The 19,271-nt window shown below is 49.1% G+C and overlaps 1 protein-coding gene across 2 annotated transcripts in view; it reads right to left on the bottom strand.

Annotated features, from left to right (window-relative positions):
• Nucleotides 1-19,271, bottom strand: part of VAV2 (vav guanine nucleotide exchange factor 2) — a 127,692-nt gene that overhangs the window by 44,881 nt on the left and 63,540 nt on the right. For both annotated transcript variants that reach the window (XM_068211105.1, XM_068211106.1), the window contains exon 3: nt 1,733-1,791. In XM_068211105.1, the coding sequence (XP_068067206.1) occupies nt 1,733-1,791 (59 nt within the window). The remainder of the gene's footprint in view (nt 1-1,732; nt 1,792-19,271) is intronic.

Raw genomic sequence — 19,271 nt, 5'->3', positions numbered from 1 at the left:
AGAAGATGCAACAGTGGACAAAGCCAGGGCTCTGCGGCTGCAGGGGACAGTGCGATGGGAGGGAACACTCCCAGGAGGGTATTTTCCCGGAATTATAGAATTAATTTCTAGTCTGTTCTATTTTTCAGCTAAAGGAGTGACAGCATTTTCTGTTCCTGCAGAGCTGGAGGAGAAACAGGGTTAACACACAGGAAAACAGGGTTAGAAGCAAAGGCTCACTAAGCTCTGTGCTATTCTTGTGTAATTATGGTGCCAAGGGCTTCCAAGATAAAGGATTTCTGTGGGAACTGTAAATGCCAGTTGTAAAATGAACGAGAAAAAGCCACATACCCATCAGAATAGCAAAGCCTCCCTTGTCTCTGCATCCCAGCTATGCCCAGCCCTCAACACAACCAACAGGGGCTCAGCCACAGCCTTCCCAGGGGATGGCAGCTCCTTCATCCTCTGCGCTGGATCCAGGACCTCCCTCCCTGCCTTGGGAAGGGCTTTGCCCGGGGTGACACCTGGAACCCTCCCAGTGATGCCCCAAGACCCAAACCCAGCCCTTGCCAAGGCACTGCAGTTTGTGAATCCCCCACTGCTCCCGGCCTCCAAACCCCTTGGATGTTCTCTTCCCTTCAAACAAAAATCACTGCAGGCTCCTCCAGGACTCAGGGCTATCATCATAACAAACAGTCCTGAACTTACAGCACATCCTTCTTCCTCAAACCCTCGGCCCTGCCTCTCCCCCCAGCCCTGCTGGGATCTGTGTTTAACAGATGGGAAGGCTCTGAGCTGGTTTTACACGTGAAAAGCTGTTCCCTTCCAGCAATCTCAGCGCATATAAGGCAGGGAAAATATGTTCCAACAGTGGGAATTGTGGCAGGAGGTGCTGGGGGTGGGTGGCAGGGCTGGGAGTGGGGCAGGGATCCCATCCATCCCTTCATCCTGGCTGTGCCTGGCTTGGGATGCACCACAGATCCCCACCCAGAAGAGCAGCAGGACACATGCTGTGGAGAAAATCAAATGTGTTCTGTAGTTGAGGGGGTGAAAACATGCACACTCCCTACCCAAAAAAATGAGGAAGGGTAATTTAGGCTGCAAACTCATGCCTGTTATAGCCATGGTCCTAATGAGATGTTCCCAGATTAATAATACAAATGCACTCTCACAAGGAAAGCAATTGCAGAGCAATTTTGCAGGGAGCTGAACAAAGAGCAGGATAACAGCTCTGCTTAATAGGGGCTGTCTGCTGCTTTTAATTCCTTCTCCACTGCTCCCTCAGAGGAGGAGCAGGCAGCACAGCCCGGGTGCCAGGGCACTCCTGCAGCCTCACCAGGGGGACATTTCCCAGTTGTTAAGGGCAGAAAGGTCCCTGGGCTCTCCTGCACAGGGGCAGGGGACAGTGGGGACAGTGGGGTGATGCCACAGCTCCTGGGCACTGCTGGCTTTCCTGGGATCCCTCGTGGAGTTGAGCAAAACCTCCAGCTAGAGACACCAAAACTCACCCTGCTGCCCTCCCCAGCATGAACACTGCACACAATTCCTCATATTTTCACTTGTTTCATCTGAAACTATTCCTACCTACATCCCAAAGGCGCCCTTGGTGTCTGTTTAACCCCATTATGTGCAGCTTCTAAAGGGTCTGATGTGATTAAATACAAGGAATATGGAGAGGGAGAGGGAGAGAGAGAGAGAGAGAGAGAGAGAGAGAGAGATGTTATTTTAAAGCATCATATGGAAAGGATCTTACCTAATTCCTTTGGTTTGAGCAATACTGTGGAAGGAGAGCCTGGACACTGCAGAGATCACCTGGAAATGAGAGAAAAAGAGGCTGGTGTGCTTACTGAGGACACAGGAAGGTTTGGTGGGAGCCCAAGGACCCCCAGGTTGGTGCTTGGAGCTGGACCCCACTGGAATGGATGTGCTCCAGTCCCCCCCTCAGTGTCACAGTGTCACCATCAGGGCTGGGAGGACACTGCCAGTGCAAACCCTGCTTTAGGTTCCACCACTGAGCACAAAAGACATTTAACCCTCAAGATATTCTTGAACAGCTTCATCTGAGGAAATTCCATCCCCACACTCATTTAATGAGCCCGGACCTGCCCTGACAGGTTTTATGCAACACTAAGAAGCATTGAGAAAACCCTCTTGCTTTGTGTTTTATTACAAAAGGATTACAACTCCTTTCGTGTCTCTCCTCACACAAAATGATCTTATTGAGGAAAACTTGCCAAGAACGAACAGCTCTGACTTCTTGCAATTCAATAAAGATGCATCATCAGTTTGTCAGAGGTGAGTGCAGACCATCGCCCTTTTCTGGCAGAAAACAGCCAGGGGTGATTCAACACCAAAATATTCTCATCAGCATTGCAATCAGAAGCAATAAAACCACCAGGTTTTTCAGAAGAACTCCCATTTTTGATGGAATTTTTAATTGCTATGGGGAATTTTCAATGAAGAGGAACAAAGAATGGGTTTGAGGTAGATTTAAGCTGTGTTTTACCCTTACTCACATTCACCGTTTCAAAGCTGGAGTGATAAAAACAAACCTGTTATTTTTGGACTGGTTTCCCATCCCTCCTGCGATGGGACATGGATAAAGGGCTTCTTGAGTGGGCTCCAGGTGTACAAACCCAGCCCCTGGGGGCTGCTGCTGCCTGGAGCTGCCCTGCATCCAACCCAGCCACAGCGACCCCTCAGGTCCCTTTACTCAGGAATTTTACTTTGGGATGCTCCCCTGGGACCACATCCCTGGATTTCCTCCTGGGATGAACTCAGAGCCTCTCTGCCTTCCTCAGTTTTATGCCAGGACATCAATGAGAGCCTCAGCTCAGACCACCCTTTTCCTCCACAATTTTGTAACCTTCATCCCTCCCATTTTTCACGTGCCATGAATTCCAGCCTGGCTGTCAGCTGCTGGTGCCCCACATGTGGAGCCAAAGCCAGGGCAGCAACCAAAAAACTGCCACAGTTTGGTGTTTACTGGGTGATTTCCACGTGGAAAACAGGGAACAGCACATCCCTGAAAGGCTCCAGGGCTCATCAAGGCACAAAACACCATGAGTGGTACCTGGAACAGCCAGCCCAGACAGAGCACAGAGACTGGAAATTCCACTGGCACCCCCAGCCCTGCTCCAGGGAGCTTAAAATAGTACCAGGGAAGTCCCAGACTGACTGAATGAGTCTCTTCCATGCTCTATTTTTAGCCTTCTGAAGTAAAAATCCAGTTTATGAATCAGACAGTGCCACTGCGGGGTTTGACTTCCAGGGAAATTTAAGAGAAAAGCTCCCTGTTCTCCTCACCAACAAGGTTCCCTTTGTTCTTTGCTGAACAGCCCCAAGATCTGCTCATCCTGGCACATCAAAGCCTGGGCACGGGTTCCAGTGAGGAGCCAGCACAGCCCAGAGAGGATCCCAAATCCACTGATCCCAAACCCACACTCAGGTGAGAAAGTGAGGAGCCAGCACAGCCCAGAGAGGATCCCAAATCCACAGATCCCAAACCCACACTCAGGTGAGAAAGTGAGGAGCCAGCACATCCCAGTGAGGATCCCAAATCCATTGATCCCAAATTGATATTCAGGTGAGAAAGTGAGGAGCCAGCACATCCCAGTGAGGATCCCAAATCCACTGATCCCAAATCCACACTCAGGTGAGAAAGTGAGGAGCCAACACAGCCAAATGAGGATCCCAAATCCACTGATCCCAAATCCACACTCAGGTGAGAAAGTGAGGAGCCAACACAGCCAAATGAGGATCCCAAATCCACTGATCCCAAATCCACACTCAGGTGAGAAAGTGAGGAGCCAACACAGCCAAATGAGGATCCCAAATCCACTGATCCCAAATCCACACTCAGGTGAGAAAGTGAGGAGCCAACACAGCCAAATGAGGATCCCAAATCCATTGATCCCAAATTGATATTCAGGTGAGAAAGTGAGGAGCCAGCACAGCTGAGTGAGGATCCCAAATCCACTGATCCCAAACCCACATTCAGGTGAGAAAGCCAAGCCACCCAGTGTGAGGGATCAGACACAAAAAAACCTCCTTGAAGCATCTCTGCAAGGACTGTCCCAATATCAGGATTATTTTTCCCAACTACATCTCCGAAGAGCAAGACAAGCCAAGAGCAAGGCCAGCTCCTCACAGATCCCAGCCCCCAGCCAGGGAAGAGTTTAAGGATAACTAATCCTCTCAATTTCAACAGGATTAAACAACATTCTTAAAAGTAACTCAGCCCTTAAGTGTTTGCTAAACCGTGTCTCATTTTCCCTGTAAAACAGCTTCTGATTTGCAGGCAAAGCCAGGCCTGGCTTCTGCCTCTGGTGTTAGGTCAGGATCTGTCCCACACCCACACGGCAGCAGGAGGGTCCCTGATCCCAGCTGAGGCTTTTCCCTGCTTCTGGAATACCAGGACAGACCAAACCACCTAAACCAGATATTCCAACCTGCCCCTGAGCACTTCAGGGATGGGGCAGCCACAGCTTCTCTGGCCAACTTTGCCAAGGCCTCACCACCCTCACAGCCAAGAATTCCTTCCCAATATCCATCTAACCCAAATCTCTGTCAGTTTAAAGCCATCTCCCCTTGTCCTGCTACTTGCCAAAAGTCATCCTCCAAGTCATCTGAAGATGTTGTTTGGAAAACTATTCTCTTATCTGTGCATTTTTCTTCCAGGAGATGTAGGGCTGTGGGTTTTAACAACAGGGGCTTATGCAGATTATTGCTATTATTATTACTTCTTCACCCATTTCTCAATGCAATTTCCTCCCTGGAAACTGCATTCAGCACACAAAATTACCATAAAATCTATATATAACATCCCACTGACAATAAGATGGCAGGAATATAAATAGGAATGTAAAGGTACCAAATGCAGGACATGCACAGACACTTTTCTCTACCAGTGACCTGCAAAGGGGAGATTTCTGGTGATTTTGCCATGACAAGTGAGGGATGCCCTTCACATTCCTGAAATTCCAGTGTGCCTTTTATTTACAGGCATGAGTTCAATCCAACCACCCAGCAGAGCATTTGCTGACCAGAGAGATCATTGCTGCAAAACAACTGCACCACAAAGTGAGGCATGAGGGCCCTGCATGTGACTTCAGGTTTAAAAAGGCACCCAGTTCTTCACTTTGTGGGAAAAATAAATAAAATAAAATAAAATAAAATAAAATAAAATAAAATAAAATAAAATAAAATAAAATAAAATAAAATAAAATAAAATAATAAAATAAAATAAAATAACATAAAATAAAATAAAATAAAATATACTTGAAGTGGGTTCCTCACACTGATCATTTTGGAAAACAACAAAGTGAGTAAAGAAATGGGAATTTTGAAAATAATAAAAAAAAAACAACCACAATAGTCACACTACTTCAATAAAAAATTCACCACTTTTCTTCCTTACTTCCAACACTTTCCTTTAGGAATTACAGATTTTAAAATAAACCAAAGCCAAATAGAAAATAAATTATTATGTTCACTGCTCTTCTACTTCCTACAGCATTGTTTATAGCTGATGGTATCTCTGAGCATCTAGAAAACTCTAAAATAAACTTATTTTTATTTGAAAAAACAAACTGACCCAGCTGGGCTGGAGAACACTTTGCATTGGAGGAACTTTCCAGCTCTGGGCACTCCAGGAGTGACCCTGGGAGCAGGAATGAGCTGAGGGCTCACAGCCAGCACTGAGCACTTCCAGAACAGATTTGCCTCTGAGCAAATCAGGAGCTCTGCCCAACACTGATAAGTCTCTGTGGGCAGAGACTTCTGTGTGCCACCTCTGCACGTCCCCTGCCAGGGAGAGGGGTTGTCACAGCCTGGAATTCCAGGGAGTTGTTTTCTGCTTTGCCCCGAAACTCATAAAGGACAAAACAAATTCTCAGGCCAAACATCCCCAGCCTCAGGCAGAAACTTGACCCCAAAATCAGAGACAAACTGATGGTATCTCTGAGCAGCCAGAAAAACTCTCAAATAAACTCTCTCAGGTCTGAATAAACAAAGCAGCTGGGCTGGGGAGCCCTTGGCATGGGAGGAAGGCAGAGACCCCATTTCTGAGCTGGATAACAGCATCCCACAACCCAAACACTGATGGGAACAGTCCCAGGGACAGGAGTGCTCAAGGAAAAGCAATCCTCAGAGCAAGGAGGATTTGATCCAGCTGCCTCCTGCCTGAGGTGCTGCAGAATCCTGGATTTTCTCCCACTGGAGCACCTGGAGCTCCTGTTTGCTCTTCTCCCTGCACACCTGGGCACTTCCCAGCACCTTCCAGCCACCTGCACAGCCCCCCTGGGCTGGGCACCACCTGGGATTTGCACACCAAGGTCTCACCAGCAGCTTCCAGCCTCCCATCTCTCTGCTGGCAGATCCCTGTCCCACGGTTTGGACCTTGGCTGGACCAGCCCTGGAAATCCAGAACAGCCCAGAGTGTGAGGGGAGCACAAACCAGAACCTGCTCGCTCTGCATCAGTCATTCGTGTTCTTGCCTGGGCCATAAACCTGCAACACCTGATGCCTTGGGAAGGCTGACCCAGAACAGAGGCTAGAGGGAGTTAAAGAATAAATCAGGGATTTATTAAAAGGACTCAATGGATCCACCTTGGGCAGCACCAGAGCCCAGCCAGGGCTACACCCAAGATGAGCCAAAATGGTCCCAAAATGCACGAGTGCTCCCGGGGGCTCTCACTGTGATCAGCTCTGCTCCATTGGCACATTGGAGTTCATTGTCCCATTCCAGCTTTAGCCCATGCAGTCCCATCCTGCTTGTTTTTCTCTCTCCAGCCCATGTTGTTTGTGCTCTTGGGCCTGAGGTTTGGATCATTTGTCCTTGGTGCCCAGCTGGAGCAGGAATTGTTTTGTCTCCCTGCTCTGTGAAGAGAGCTCACCATCCCCTAATATGAAGCTCAGAATTAATAAAGCAGCACAGAATCTGAAAACCATAAAAGCTAAACCTGAGGCATTAACCCCAAGCCAGCCCTTTTCCCTGGACACAGAGCAGCCAGGACTGCTGCTGCTGCTTCACCATCCCAGGATTTTACTGGGGAATTCCTTACATCACCATCTCCTGATGCAAGCTGAGAAGAGCATCAGCCCTGGCTGGGCAGGAGGAAATCAGCCATGGTGTGATGTTTTCCTGGGGTGCCAAGGGTGGGCACAGCCCCATGAAAGGATCCAATCAGATGGATTTTCCTACACCATCCCCTCAAAGCAGACCACATCCACCCAGCTGCCTGCTGAGGATGAGGCTGTTCCATAGTAACTGGTTTGGACAATGGGTTTGAGCCTTTCCAGTGCCTGCCTGGGTGATTTCCCCAGTGGCTCCACTTTGCCTGCCCAGGGATGCCACAGCTTCTCCTCCCATTCCAACTCATGCCAGGCGTGGTGTTTGCTGGCATCCAGCTTCTGGAGAGGTGCCAGCTGAGCGGATTTGGGCTGATACATATTTGATAAGGATTTCAAATCAAAGCCAGGGAAGCTTTCCTGTGATGGTACATCCAGGCTTCTGTCCCTGTATTCACTGCAAGGACCGTGCAACAGATGGGGAAGTCTGGGCATGGCAAAGCCTCTTCCCTCCTCCAACAAACACCAGGGATCCTTCAATGCCACTTCCATTTGCTTAAATGCTGGTCCCAGAGCTCGGGCAGCTCCTCCTCTTCCCCAGCCCCACAGGGTGGTGAAGCCCATTAGCTGTAAAGCGCTGCTTTAAGCCACACCTTGTGTTTGAATGGGATTTTAAAAACAACGTTATTAAACCGTCACTATCTTGCATTAAACCCATGATTTGGCCACATTGCATGCCAGGGATGCAAATATTAAATCACCGGGCAAAGCCACTTCTGACTTCCAGTGGGAACAGGACTTGTGTAGGATTTTAACAGGTTTATTTTGGGCTCTTTGGGGCTGGCATCATGTCTAAAATCATGAAGCCTTTCAAGAGTGAGCGGTCACTGTGAAACCAGCCCTGTTCCCTTACAAGGAGGAGAAAAGAACAATTTGGGTGGATTTATGGCTACTGCTAGAAAATCTCTGCACTCTGTCACACCATCGTAAGTTACCCAGATGCACACACCCCATCTCCCATATTTAAGACACCAATTTGTCTTTTGCCATCACAGACCAGCTGAGGAAGGAAGGGAACACTGTCACACATCTTTGGCATCCCTAAACCTCGATTCTGCGTGTCAGAGGTGTCCGTGCTCCTCTGTCCCCACCCCACAACAAACACCCCTGGCCAGGGGCAGGGCAGGTCCCTCACTCTCCCAGGACACAGAGAAGATCCAAAGGCAAGAAGAGAAGTGGCAAAGGAGCCCAACACAGAGAAAGAGCCACAAACCTCTCCCCGCACAGCTCCAAACGCAGGAATTAATGCCCTGAAACTCCAGTGCCTGCTTTGTGCTGCCGAGCTCCTCTAACACAACAGCAATAAAGAGTTATTCTGCTCCTTAATGGGCTCTCTCCTCCACCACGGCTGCTGAGCCACTGCCTGGTTCAGGACTTTTATTATCTCTATGTGATAGCAGCGACTGGAGCGAGGAGCTGCTTTGATGGGACTTTAAAAGCCTCAGGGGGGGAAACTCAGCGGTTTCTAAAGAGAGCCAACACCAAAGCCAAGAGAGATGAGCTGGGAAAGAGCCTCCAGCTGAACGGGGCACAGAGATTGGTTTGATGGCCCTGGAACAGTGGGAGCTCAGCCCTTGGGGAGAGCTCAGCAGCACCCATGGGTGCTGGGTGTGCTCCCTCTGGATTAAAGCTATTACAAAATTGCCCCTTAAGAAAAAAGTCCAGCGTGTGACTGGAGAGGGCTCGTTTGCATGGCTTTGTGATGGTTACAAAAGGAGCTTGTCCTTTGGGAAAGGAGGCTAATGAGGCAGGGGAACTGGGCTTTTCCCTGCAAATTAGAGGGGGGGAAAACCACAAACGAACTGGCTTGGCTTGCTGCTTGGCTCAGGTGCCTGGAGCAGACGCTCAGGTGAGCACCAGGCAGAGCTTCTCACTCCACACCCCAACACAGCCCCTCTGCTCTGTCCAGCTCCTTCCTCTGCCCCTAATTAGCCGTTCCCTAATGAACCTGGAAGGATGCCGAGTGCTGAGCAGCAGAGGAGGGAGCTGGAGCGTGGGTAGGTGTGAAACACGTGGCAGGACGTGGGTGCTGACAGCTCCGACCTCTCCGAGTCCCTGCTGAAAGCCACCAAGCTGTGCTGGGCACTTGGCCCGGAAAGACTGGCAGGAAGGGGGGAAAAAGGCAGAAAAAAAAAATTCCTTAAAACCACAAATCAGCTTCAAATGCTGGTAAATGGGTTTACACAGGCAGTCTGCAAACTCTGAGCTGCCACAAGGATACCTCGTGCCCAGGTGTCGGAGCACAGGGAAGGGAACACCAGAAGGATCATGGGGAAGGGAACACCAGCAGCATCATTCCAGCTACTCAGAGTAGAATTCATCGTGCCTCTGTGCTTCCAGGTGGTCCAAACCCTGGCCATGATGATCTGGATGGATCTCTGCAAGCTTTGGAGAGCCTAGAAAAGGCTCAGAGCTCACCCCATGCTAAGCAGCGTGGTTATAATGATCATATCCATAATTACCATATCTGTGCTTTCCATGGATGTAACAACCAGGAATACTGAGGGGAAAGGGTCCTGCAGACAACTCCTGACCCCACAGCACTGATGCAAAAGGACAGGATGAACAGACAACCCCAAAAATGGCCCCAAGATTTGTCTTATGCCATAGGACTAAGGCTAAATCTTGTCCAGAAATCAGCTGCTCCTGCTAAACATTTAAATTAAGTCAGATTTAATTCAGTTTACTCCCCAAATTGTGGTTCAGCTGCTCCACAGCCACAACCTCATCCCCTCCTCGTGCTAAAGGGCTCCAGGACCTTCTCTGACCCCAGCCCATAACTCAGGGTGCCCAAAGTCAGGCACTCAAGCAAAAACCCTCATCTTGTGACTCAAAAAGAGACACTCTAACAAACTTCTCCAGGGAAAAGCCCCTGTCAGAGGCACCCTAAGTAAAAAACTGCTCAGGCAGAGCATGGAAAAGGAGCAGCTCACATCAATTCCTGGTGGTAGAAGGTGAGGCAGGAGCGTGGCTCTGCTCACAGCTGTCACCTGGGCTGTCCTCATTCCTGAAATTCTGCCCTGGACTGGCACAGGTCACCCAGAAAAGCTGTGGCTGCCCCATCCCTGGAATTGCTGAAGGAGGCTTGGGGCAACCTGGACTAGTGGAAGGTGTCCCTGCTGTTCATGGCAAGGGGTGGGACAAGATGGGCTTTAATGTCCAAATTCTGTGTTTTTATCACTCCATGACCAGACTCCAAATTGCAAGCTGCCAGCCCAGCCCTTTCATCAGCTCCACCCTGAGGTATTCCAAGTGAATTCCAGACTAGGGCACTTCCAAGGGCTCCCAGCATGCTGCAAGGAGAGGCTCTCCTGCAAAAACATCCCCCCCTTTCCCCCAGTATTGATTGGATTTGTTGAAACAGATGGAAAAAACCAGCTAGTCAGATGCAAAACACGGATATACAAACCTGCTTCCAAGAAGCTGGCTTTAATCTGTATTAAGTTTAATCCCTTTTGATCAAGGCCTGGGATGTAAGCAGAAAATATTACAGATCTTCACATACCTTTGGGCTTCCATTTCCTCTTGGCTCCAAAAGGGAGCTGGGAGGTCAGAGCAAAACATGTGGAGGACCAAAAAAGAAAAAGAGGTGTAGGAACATTTTGCATGTGCAGGAGAAATTGGAAGCATCCATATGAAACCAATCTACTTGCACAAAGAGTAATTTACCTATGGGAGAGAGAGAGAGAGAGCTCAAAATTCTCCTTGCCTGATTTCCTTCATCGTTATCCCAGGTGCTAAAGGAAAAAATACAGCCATGTATAAAAACAACACGAAGGAAAGTGTTTTAAAGCCTTTTTTTTTTTTTTTTTGCATTTTGCAGAGCCCCCAATTTCTGGAAGGGCCACAGCCTCCAGCAGAGGTTTCTCCAGAGAAGTTTAAATCCTTTCCAGCCACAGAGCAGCACTCTGGTGGGAGATGCCCAGTCCATCTGCATTTGGACAGACCAAGGACAGGTTTGTTCCTCCCTGCCACACCCAGGGGTTTGGTTTTGGAGTCACCATCCCACTGGATGGAAATATCCCATTTCAAGGGAGGTACCTGCAGCTTAACACCTCAGAGCTGCTGTGGGCCAAGCCCTGAAGCTTTTCCATTGATCCCTCAGGCTCTGAGCCCTTGGATTCATCCTGCAGCTCTACTGAACTCCCCCCATCCTACCTGCAAAGCATCAGCTCTGCCCCAGGGAGCCTCAGGGAAGCCAAGTCCCTCCTAAAGCCCTCCTGCAGCAGCAGCTTAACCATCACAAGCCGTTTGAGACCAGCTGTGTTTTACAAATCAGGAGAAAAACTCGTTTAAGCTCAAAGAAACTCCTGTAATTCCAACGTACACAAAAGAGGCAGGAAGCAAATAGGAGGTTTTTAAGTGCACTGTAAAAGGCAGCTTTTAGAATTTGCCTGGGATTTGCTGCTTTGATTTGCTCAAAACCTGGAACTGCTGTGTTTGCAGGGATGGGAGACCTTTCCCACTGAAGTTTCCTTCCCTGCAGCTACACGGAGTCAGGGCAGGAATCCCTCCTGGCTCCACAGATGGAGGGGCTGCTCCAACTTCCTGCACAAGCACAGACCTACCTGGATGAAACATCTTCACTTTCACAGCTTTAAGTTAAAAAAAAAAAAAAAAAAAAAAAAAAAAAAAAAAGGAGAGAAAAAGGCCCAGAAGAGAAGGAAGGTGCAGAAGAACTCCAGGTGCCCATGAGCTGTGAGAACACAGAACCAGGAGAGGGCTGGAGCTCCCCTCTGCCTGCACCCCCTTCCCAAGCACCTCAAAACACAGAGTGACACTGAGCAGAAACACTCAGGAAGGAGAACAGTAGGAGGAGAAGCACAGGAAAGCAGGATGAAGTTCATTTCCTCAGCCCTCATCCTCTCCCAGACTCCAGGGAGGAGAAGTTTACCTTGTAAACTTGTGGGGTTTATTATCATTACAAAGAGAATTCCCCCAAAGCCAGCCAGGTCTGAGCTGCCTCCTTGCCCTAACATGCCTGTTAAATATCCGTTTTTCAGGCACTGGGGACACTTGGACACAGCACCAAGGCCCATCACATCACCAGGGGCTGCTCCAGGACCCTCAGAGCTGCTCCTCAAACTGAGACATCTCTGGGTGCTAGTGAGCTCCAGCTTCACCCCGGATTGTTTGCAAGTGCAAGGTCCTGGCTTCATGAGTAACTAAAAACCCTTGATAAGATCACCTCCAGGAAGGCAGAGACCCCATTTCTGAGCTGGATAACAGCATCCCACAACCCAAGCACTGATGGGAACAGTCCCAGGGACAGGAGTGCTCAAGGAAAAGCAATCCTCAGAGCAAGGAGGATTTGATCCAGCTGCCTCCTGCCTGAGGCGCTGCAGAATCCTGGATTTTCTCCCACTGGAGCACCTGGAGCTCCTGTTTGCTCTTCTCCCTGCACACCTGGGCACTTCCCAGCACCTTCCAGCCACCTGCACACCCCCCCTGGGCTGGGCACCACCTGGGATTTGCACACCAAGGTCTCACCAGCAGCTTCCAGCCTCCCATCTCTCTGCTGGCAGATCCCTGTCCCACGGTTTGGACCTTGGCTGGACCAGCCCTGGAAATCCAGAACAGCCCAGAGTGTGAGGGGAGCACAAACCAGAACCTGCTCGCTCTGCATCAGTCATTCGTGTTCTTGCCTGGGCCATAAACCTGCAACACCTGATGCCTTGGGAAGGCTGACCCAGAACAGAGGCTAGAGGGAGTCCCACAACAGTCAACTTCTCCTTTCTAAACCCAGGAAACTTCAGTTCAGATTATGACTTAAGCTCTCACCCCTTCCTCCCGAGCTGGAAGAGGTTCCCAAACCCCACAAAGCCACGTTCAGTCATGTAATCAGTCAGAGAATCATTTACCCATCTCCTGTATCACTCTGAGAATGTCTGCAAGCATCCAGCAAGTCTGGAAAATAACTGACATCAGCTTCAGCCCTCCAATACTGCCAATTTAGCTGCTATTATTGTCCCTTCCAAAGTTTCTCTAAGGAAAGAAGGAGTGATGCAGGCTGCTACTCATGGAGGCAGGCAGGAGAATATTCCCCCTGCTTCCTCCTCCTGTCCACAGGAGAAATCTGGAAGATTTCACATCAGAAAAAATGCCCAATTTATCCAGGTTATTGAGAGCCATCAGAGAGATTCACTGCTCTTGACACAGTAAAAAAAAAAACAACCAAAACATCCAAAGCTGTAGAATGCTCTGGTTGAACCTTCAGCTATAGTAAGGAGAAATTCCTCATATATTTTCACCAGACTGTTTCTATCCACTAATTTTCCCTGTCCTGAGCACCTGAAGCAGAGGGATGTGCCAAGATTCTGCTGCTGGCCTGACCCTTCCCTCAGCGTTACCCAGCTGGACACCTCAGTCCCTTCCTGTCAGTCTCTAAAGTGTCACCTCTGGTTTTCCTGCAAAACAACTGTGTTAAATTCCCAATTCCTAGAAAAACAGGCAGCCAGCAGGAGCTAAACCAGGATGTTCAGAAGACTGAGGGTAGGGAGGAGCAGTTCAGAGCAGAGAGGAGAAACTCCCAGCTCCTGAGGCAAGGTCAGATCACCTTTTTCTGTGAGTTTGCATCGTTTTTTGGGAAAAAAAAAACCCCTTACAAATATTTAAATTCTTATTCTCTAAGAAAAGCCACAATCAGAGGCCAGTGTTGAGTATCAGAGCTCCTGATTTGTGTGTTTTGTTCTTCCTCCCTGCACAATTCCTGCTCACTTTTCCAAGAACTGTTTCAAAAGGAAGAGAACCTGGGAAAGGACCTGCAAGCTCTACCAGGCAAACAAACACTACCATGAGCTTTTCTCTTTGCAATTATTCCATGTTTGACACAAATGAAGCCTCTCAAGACTGAGCAGTGCAGCAGCAGAGCCAAGACATCCGTGTGCTCTGGATGCTGCTCCTCCTCTTCCCTGCCCTCCCCGAAGGAGATAAAAGGATTGGGTTTTATTTTATTACAGATTCTGCTTCGCTGGTGAAATACCTTCCAGAAATAAATGTTATTTCAGAAAAAAAAAGGGTTTTCCATCAGTCATATCCTGAGCACAGAAACAACCCTCACTTCCTTTGTGATTCAGTTCTCAAAATAGCAAGCCCTGAATTTCCCAAATCCATGATTAACTGGAAGCATCAAGGGGTTTCCAGACAAAACTCTCTGTCTGGAGCAGTCTCCTACCCCTGGGCAGGCAAATTCCTGGTCTGGGCTTTCCAAAGAGTATGGCACATCGGACAGAGACCTCTGACACTGCCACATTTATTCCCTTTATTAATCCCATGACATCAATTAATGCATTTCCACCTGCAGGAAGGCAGGAGGGAGCAGCAACCCACAAGGCATTTTCCAGAGATGCCCAGAAGCCACCTCCCTCCCTCTCATCCTGTAACAGAGCATAAATACACCCACAAAGTGCTTTGATTTGACTGAGGATTTTAAATTTAGTTGCTGCTCTGCCTCTGCAGACAGCACATTTACTGCTCCGGGGGTGACTGAAACGTGCATCACTCCCAGCACACTGCAAAGGAGCCCAGAAAAGAACTGTCCTGAAAAAACACCCAAAACATTGGCTCCCCTGGCAGCTCACAAATGACAGGGTGGTGTCACAGGTGTCACAGCTCACAAATGACAGAGTGGAAGGGGAAGCTGGATGGATTTCCATGGTCACTACTGCACAGAGGGTGAGACCAGATGATCTAAGGGTCCCTTCAGGCCTAACAAATCCACACAGCTGTAAAAAAAAAAAAAAAAAAAAAAAGAAAAGAACATCATGGATTAGATCTTGTCTGTCTCCAAGAAAAGGAGGAGTCAGGCATGATGTTTTCAGCCAGTGATGTAAGGAATACAAATAGCATTGTGAAGGATGCTCTGGCAGATTCCCCAGCTGGATGCTCCAGTGTGAGCTCAGCTCTGCTCAGGACCTGCAGCGAGCCAGGATGGTTGGAGACAGCAGGGAGGGCAAAGTGGCAGCTGGAGAGCCCCATCCTCACCGGGGAGGGGAAGGCAGCAGCACACGGAGGGTGCCGGCATCCCAAGGGAACACCATGCCTATTGTAAAATGCAGGCGAACCCGCTGGGAAGGAATGAAGTCTGACTGCAGTTCAGAAGGCTGAATTATTTCTTTATTATAACTATGCTATTATTATACATTAATATACTATTTAAAGGAAGACACTAAAACAACATGCCTACTTTTCTAACTACCATACTAACTAACCAACAACTCGTGTCCCTCTCTGAGAGTGCAGCCCCAGGTGGGTTGGATTGGCCCTCAGCTCAAACAATCCTCACCAGAATCCAACCAAGCAATCACCCCAGGTAAACAATTCTCCAAACACATTCCACATGGGAAAACAAGGAGCAGAAATAGAAATAGTTTTCTCTTTCTTCTCTCTGTGCACCTCTATGAAAAGTCCTGAGAGACAGAAATGTGCTTGCCACACCATCCCCGTGCCCCCGACGCTGTGCCCGCATCCCCCAGCTCACTGTGCAGCCTCACAGCAGCTCCCAGAGTGTCACCAGCTGTTTATCAGCTGCTAAAAACGCCTTTAAAAATTCATAGGAACAAATTGAGCAAGTGTGGAACACACGGGGAGCTGAAGCTTTGAGGGGTTTCAACACGCGGCGTTCAAACCGAGTGGGCTGGGAAGAGACAGACTTGGTACAGGAGAGAAAATGGCAAAAATACACCCTCACATCATCACACAGAGAAAGGGGAATGTGGCTTGAACCGCTTTCTCCCAGCCCTTTAATCAGACTTTAGAGACAAAGAGCAGCTGGGCCGTGCACTGTGGTCAGCCTGGGGTTGTAGGGGAGGGAAAAACATGGGATTTATCCATGTGTTAGTAGAGATCCCATCACCACGGCCCCCTGATGGTTCTAAGGGCTCAGGTTTGAACACACAATGTTGATAAAGGTCATCAAGATGGATGAGTGTCCTTGAAAACACCCTGTGCAGGAGGGAATGAGGGTCCCAGCAGCCACCAAGGGAAAAAGAGTAAAAAAGGAACAGGAGTTGCTGGTGCCAGCAGGGCAGAGTTATCAATTAATGTCAAAACCCAAAACTGCACCCCAAAGGCCACTGATGCAAATGTGAGGACGAGATCAGAGAGGCGACTGCTGTCACCTCAGGTCTGAGCAGGTCAGCCCCAGAAGGTCAGGGTAAACTCTTCCCTGGAGCTCCTGTCCAGAACAAAGAGATTTTTGTAATCAAACAGGTAAAACTGGTTTCTGTCCTATGGAGCTCCTGGAAATGCCTGACAAGTATTTACTTGTGGGAGGGGAACAGGAAACTGGGATTTGTTCTTAGCTGGCTCTCTTGGCATTTTCTGACTGCCAGGAAGAGCACATTAAAATGTTACTGACTTCACAACCAGCACCACTGCACAGGACATTTTACAGAGCACAAAATCCCCAAAAATCCCAGGTCAGGGTGAGACCCTGCTCGGGTGCCTCATGTGGGGCATGAAAATCCACAGTGCAAATAACTGCATCTGCTTAAAATGGCAGCAATGTCTGGAATTCCCAGAGGAAAAGCTCAGCCTGGTGTAAAACTCAAAACTGAGGAGTGGGACAGGGAAAAGAGAAGGGGATTTCTGTTCTGATCAATACTGAGAAGTTGTCCACTGAAAAAAGGCAATGTTTCCTGTATGTCCACAAACAGGCAAAATATTTTCCAATTTTAGATTTTAAGAAGGCCAAAAAAGTCCCTGAAAATTGAGTCTCAATGACTTTTCCCCATCTGCTATTAAGGCTGGTTTTTTGTTCAAAACATCTTTTTTTCATGCCATATTTTGGCCAGATGTAGACGATGTGCTTGGACTGCAGAAAAGAGCATTTGATAGCATTACCAAGAGATAACCAGCTCAGCCCGAGCCTTGAAGAAGAAAAACCTTTTATTTCACATCAGGCCCTCAGCTCCTCACCAGTATCATCTCATCAGCCCGCGGAGCAAACCAGTCCGCAGGGAGGGATCTGAAAGGTTTGAATAATTCCCCATCAAAATCAACTCTACTCCGTTGATGAGACTTCCACCAAAGCATCAAGACAGTACGAGACAGGCTGTGAAAGAGGGAAAACACATTCTTGTCAAAATGACATCCCCCTCAGGAGTACAATCCCCACAAAAGCGTTTGCCCGTGCGCATTGTGTCGGGTTTCAGATCCCGCGCTTCTGAAGCGCATCACGGCGGGTACTTGAATAATTATGTTTGACTTATTTAACAATTTAACATTCACATGCCCGGCTTTACAGCTGGAGAAATAAAAATCACATGTTTGAGGGGCTAAAAGGGGAAAAAAAAGGAAAAAAGAGATGGTTTGACAATGTATGGATATTTATGCAGGAATCACACCCGCGAAGAGAACGTTCAGCTGAGCAAACTCCCTCCCCCTTGCTGGCTGGAAATGGGATTTGGAGTGCTGGGACTGGTCAGTGAGGAGCTGCAGTCGTGGGTTTGGGGAATTGGGTGAAAAAAGGAGGAGCAGCTGCTCCAGCTCGGAATTCCATGTTGCCACCACTCATCCAAAGGAAAAACCACCCCAGGGGTGATGTGTGCTGACCTATGAAGTGAACAGGGACTTGGGCTCTCCTTGGGGTGCTCACAGGCACCCTGAAAGTCACACCAGAGCCAAGTTTCCTTTCCCAGCAGCAGCATCCCGGTGGTGCCTCTAGACAGGGGAACAAATGGTCTCCACTGGGGAAAAAAAAGTCCTCCAAAATGTCCAGTCAGCACAGCAGCTGTGAATTTGCCACCCCAGAACTTGCTAGGACCCTCTCCCACGTTTTGTTCCTTTCCCACCATTTACCCAGTGCATGGAGCCTTTTCCTGACCAGTCTGTGCCCCCAGATCCCACTGGGGTCCAGCAGCAGCCCAGGGAGCCCAGGATATGAGAGGGGGCAGGAGAGAGAAAGCCAGAACTGTCACCACTGCAGCATCCAGGGAAAACCCAGGGGAATGTCCCTGCTGGTTATCACAGCAGGAACACGAGGCAGCCCTCTGCTAACAAAGGTCCCACTGATGTATTTTTCATAAAGTGCTTTATTCTGCTGCAGACGTGGACTTTTATCAGCAATAAATGTTTGCAGGGCAGGAGGTGGTGGTGCTGGTATCTGTAAAGCTCTGGAGAAGAGCTGACGAGCCCCGTCCCAAAATAATTCAGTGTTTATTAAGACCTCAGTTAATCCAAGCTATTTATATTGGAACGCCTCCACTAAAAACACAATCAGCTTGCTGCCTCTCACCCTCGTTCTTCACACCTAAACACCAGTGGGAGTGGGTTTGAGCCAGAGTTATCCCAGCTTGCCCCCAGGATGGGCAGTTTCTCATCCAGCCCTGGCAGCAGCACGTGCTGCGCGCTGCATTCTGTAAAATACAGGATATCCTCACCTCCTCATCCCAGCCCCAGCCAGGGGTCACAGCTCCAACAGAAAATGCTTCCAGGGTGGGTGAGCAGAGCACGGAACACGTCTGGGGCAATCAGACACACACAGAGCTGGAGATGTTCCGTGGAGTCTTCACTCCCTCCTGGCCCTGCAGATCCCTGGGGATGTTCTGATGGGAATTTCCCTCAGGGACTGTGTGCTGCCTGCTGGGGGAGATGGCACTGTCACCTCCCCTCCAGTGACTCCAGTAGAGCTACTGGGAGCAATCTCCCTGCTCCCTTGTCAGGCCAATCACTTCATGATATAAATGATGTAAATTAATTAAACATCCAGCCCCTCTCTTGCTCCTGACAGCGTCTCCAGCAGCTTTTGCACTGACAAAGGCTCCCAGATGGGCTCCAGGGCATGGGCAAGTCCCAGCTCTCCTCTGGACTGTTGTGAGAAGGGCTCTCAAGTGCCCTTGGCCCCTTCCCTGCCTTTGGTTTGCTCCATTCCACACAAGAACCTTCTCCTGCCCTTCCTAAGAAACCAGAGCACCTTTTCAGGGGGAGAGGTGAAGGTGCCAAAGCACAAACCCAGGAGCTCTCACATCACCCCACAGCCTGGCAAAGGGCCCCAGCTGCTGTCACCTGAAGCAGCACAAGCTCCGCTGGGTTTCACCCTGAACACAAATGCTCGGGAGAGAATTCAAAATGGAATATTACGAGAGGAAGGCCAGCCAGGCCCATCCACGAATCCCACAAAGCAAGCTGCCATCCTGTTGTGTCTTCCCAACAGCATGTCC

The sequence above is a fragment of the Anomalospiza imberbis genome, chromosome 21 (assembly GCF_031753505.1).
Source record: "Anomalospiza imberbis isolate Cuckoo-Finch-1a 21T00152 chromosome 21, ASM3175350v1, whole genome shotgun sequence".
Classification (NCBI taxonomy): Eukaryota; Metazoa; Chordata; class Aves; order Passeriformes; family Viduidae; genus Anomalospiza; species Anomalospiza imberbis.
The sequence above is the reverse complement of the archived record's forward strand: the minus strand, read 5'-3'. Positions and strand labels throughout refer to the sequence as shown.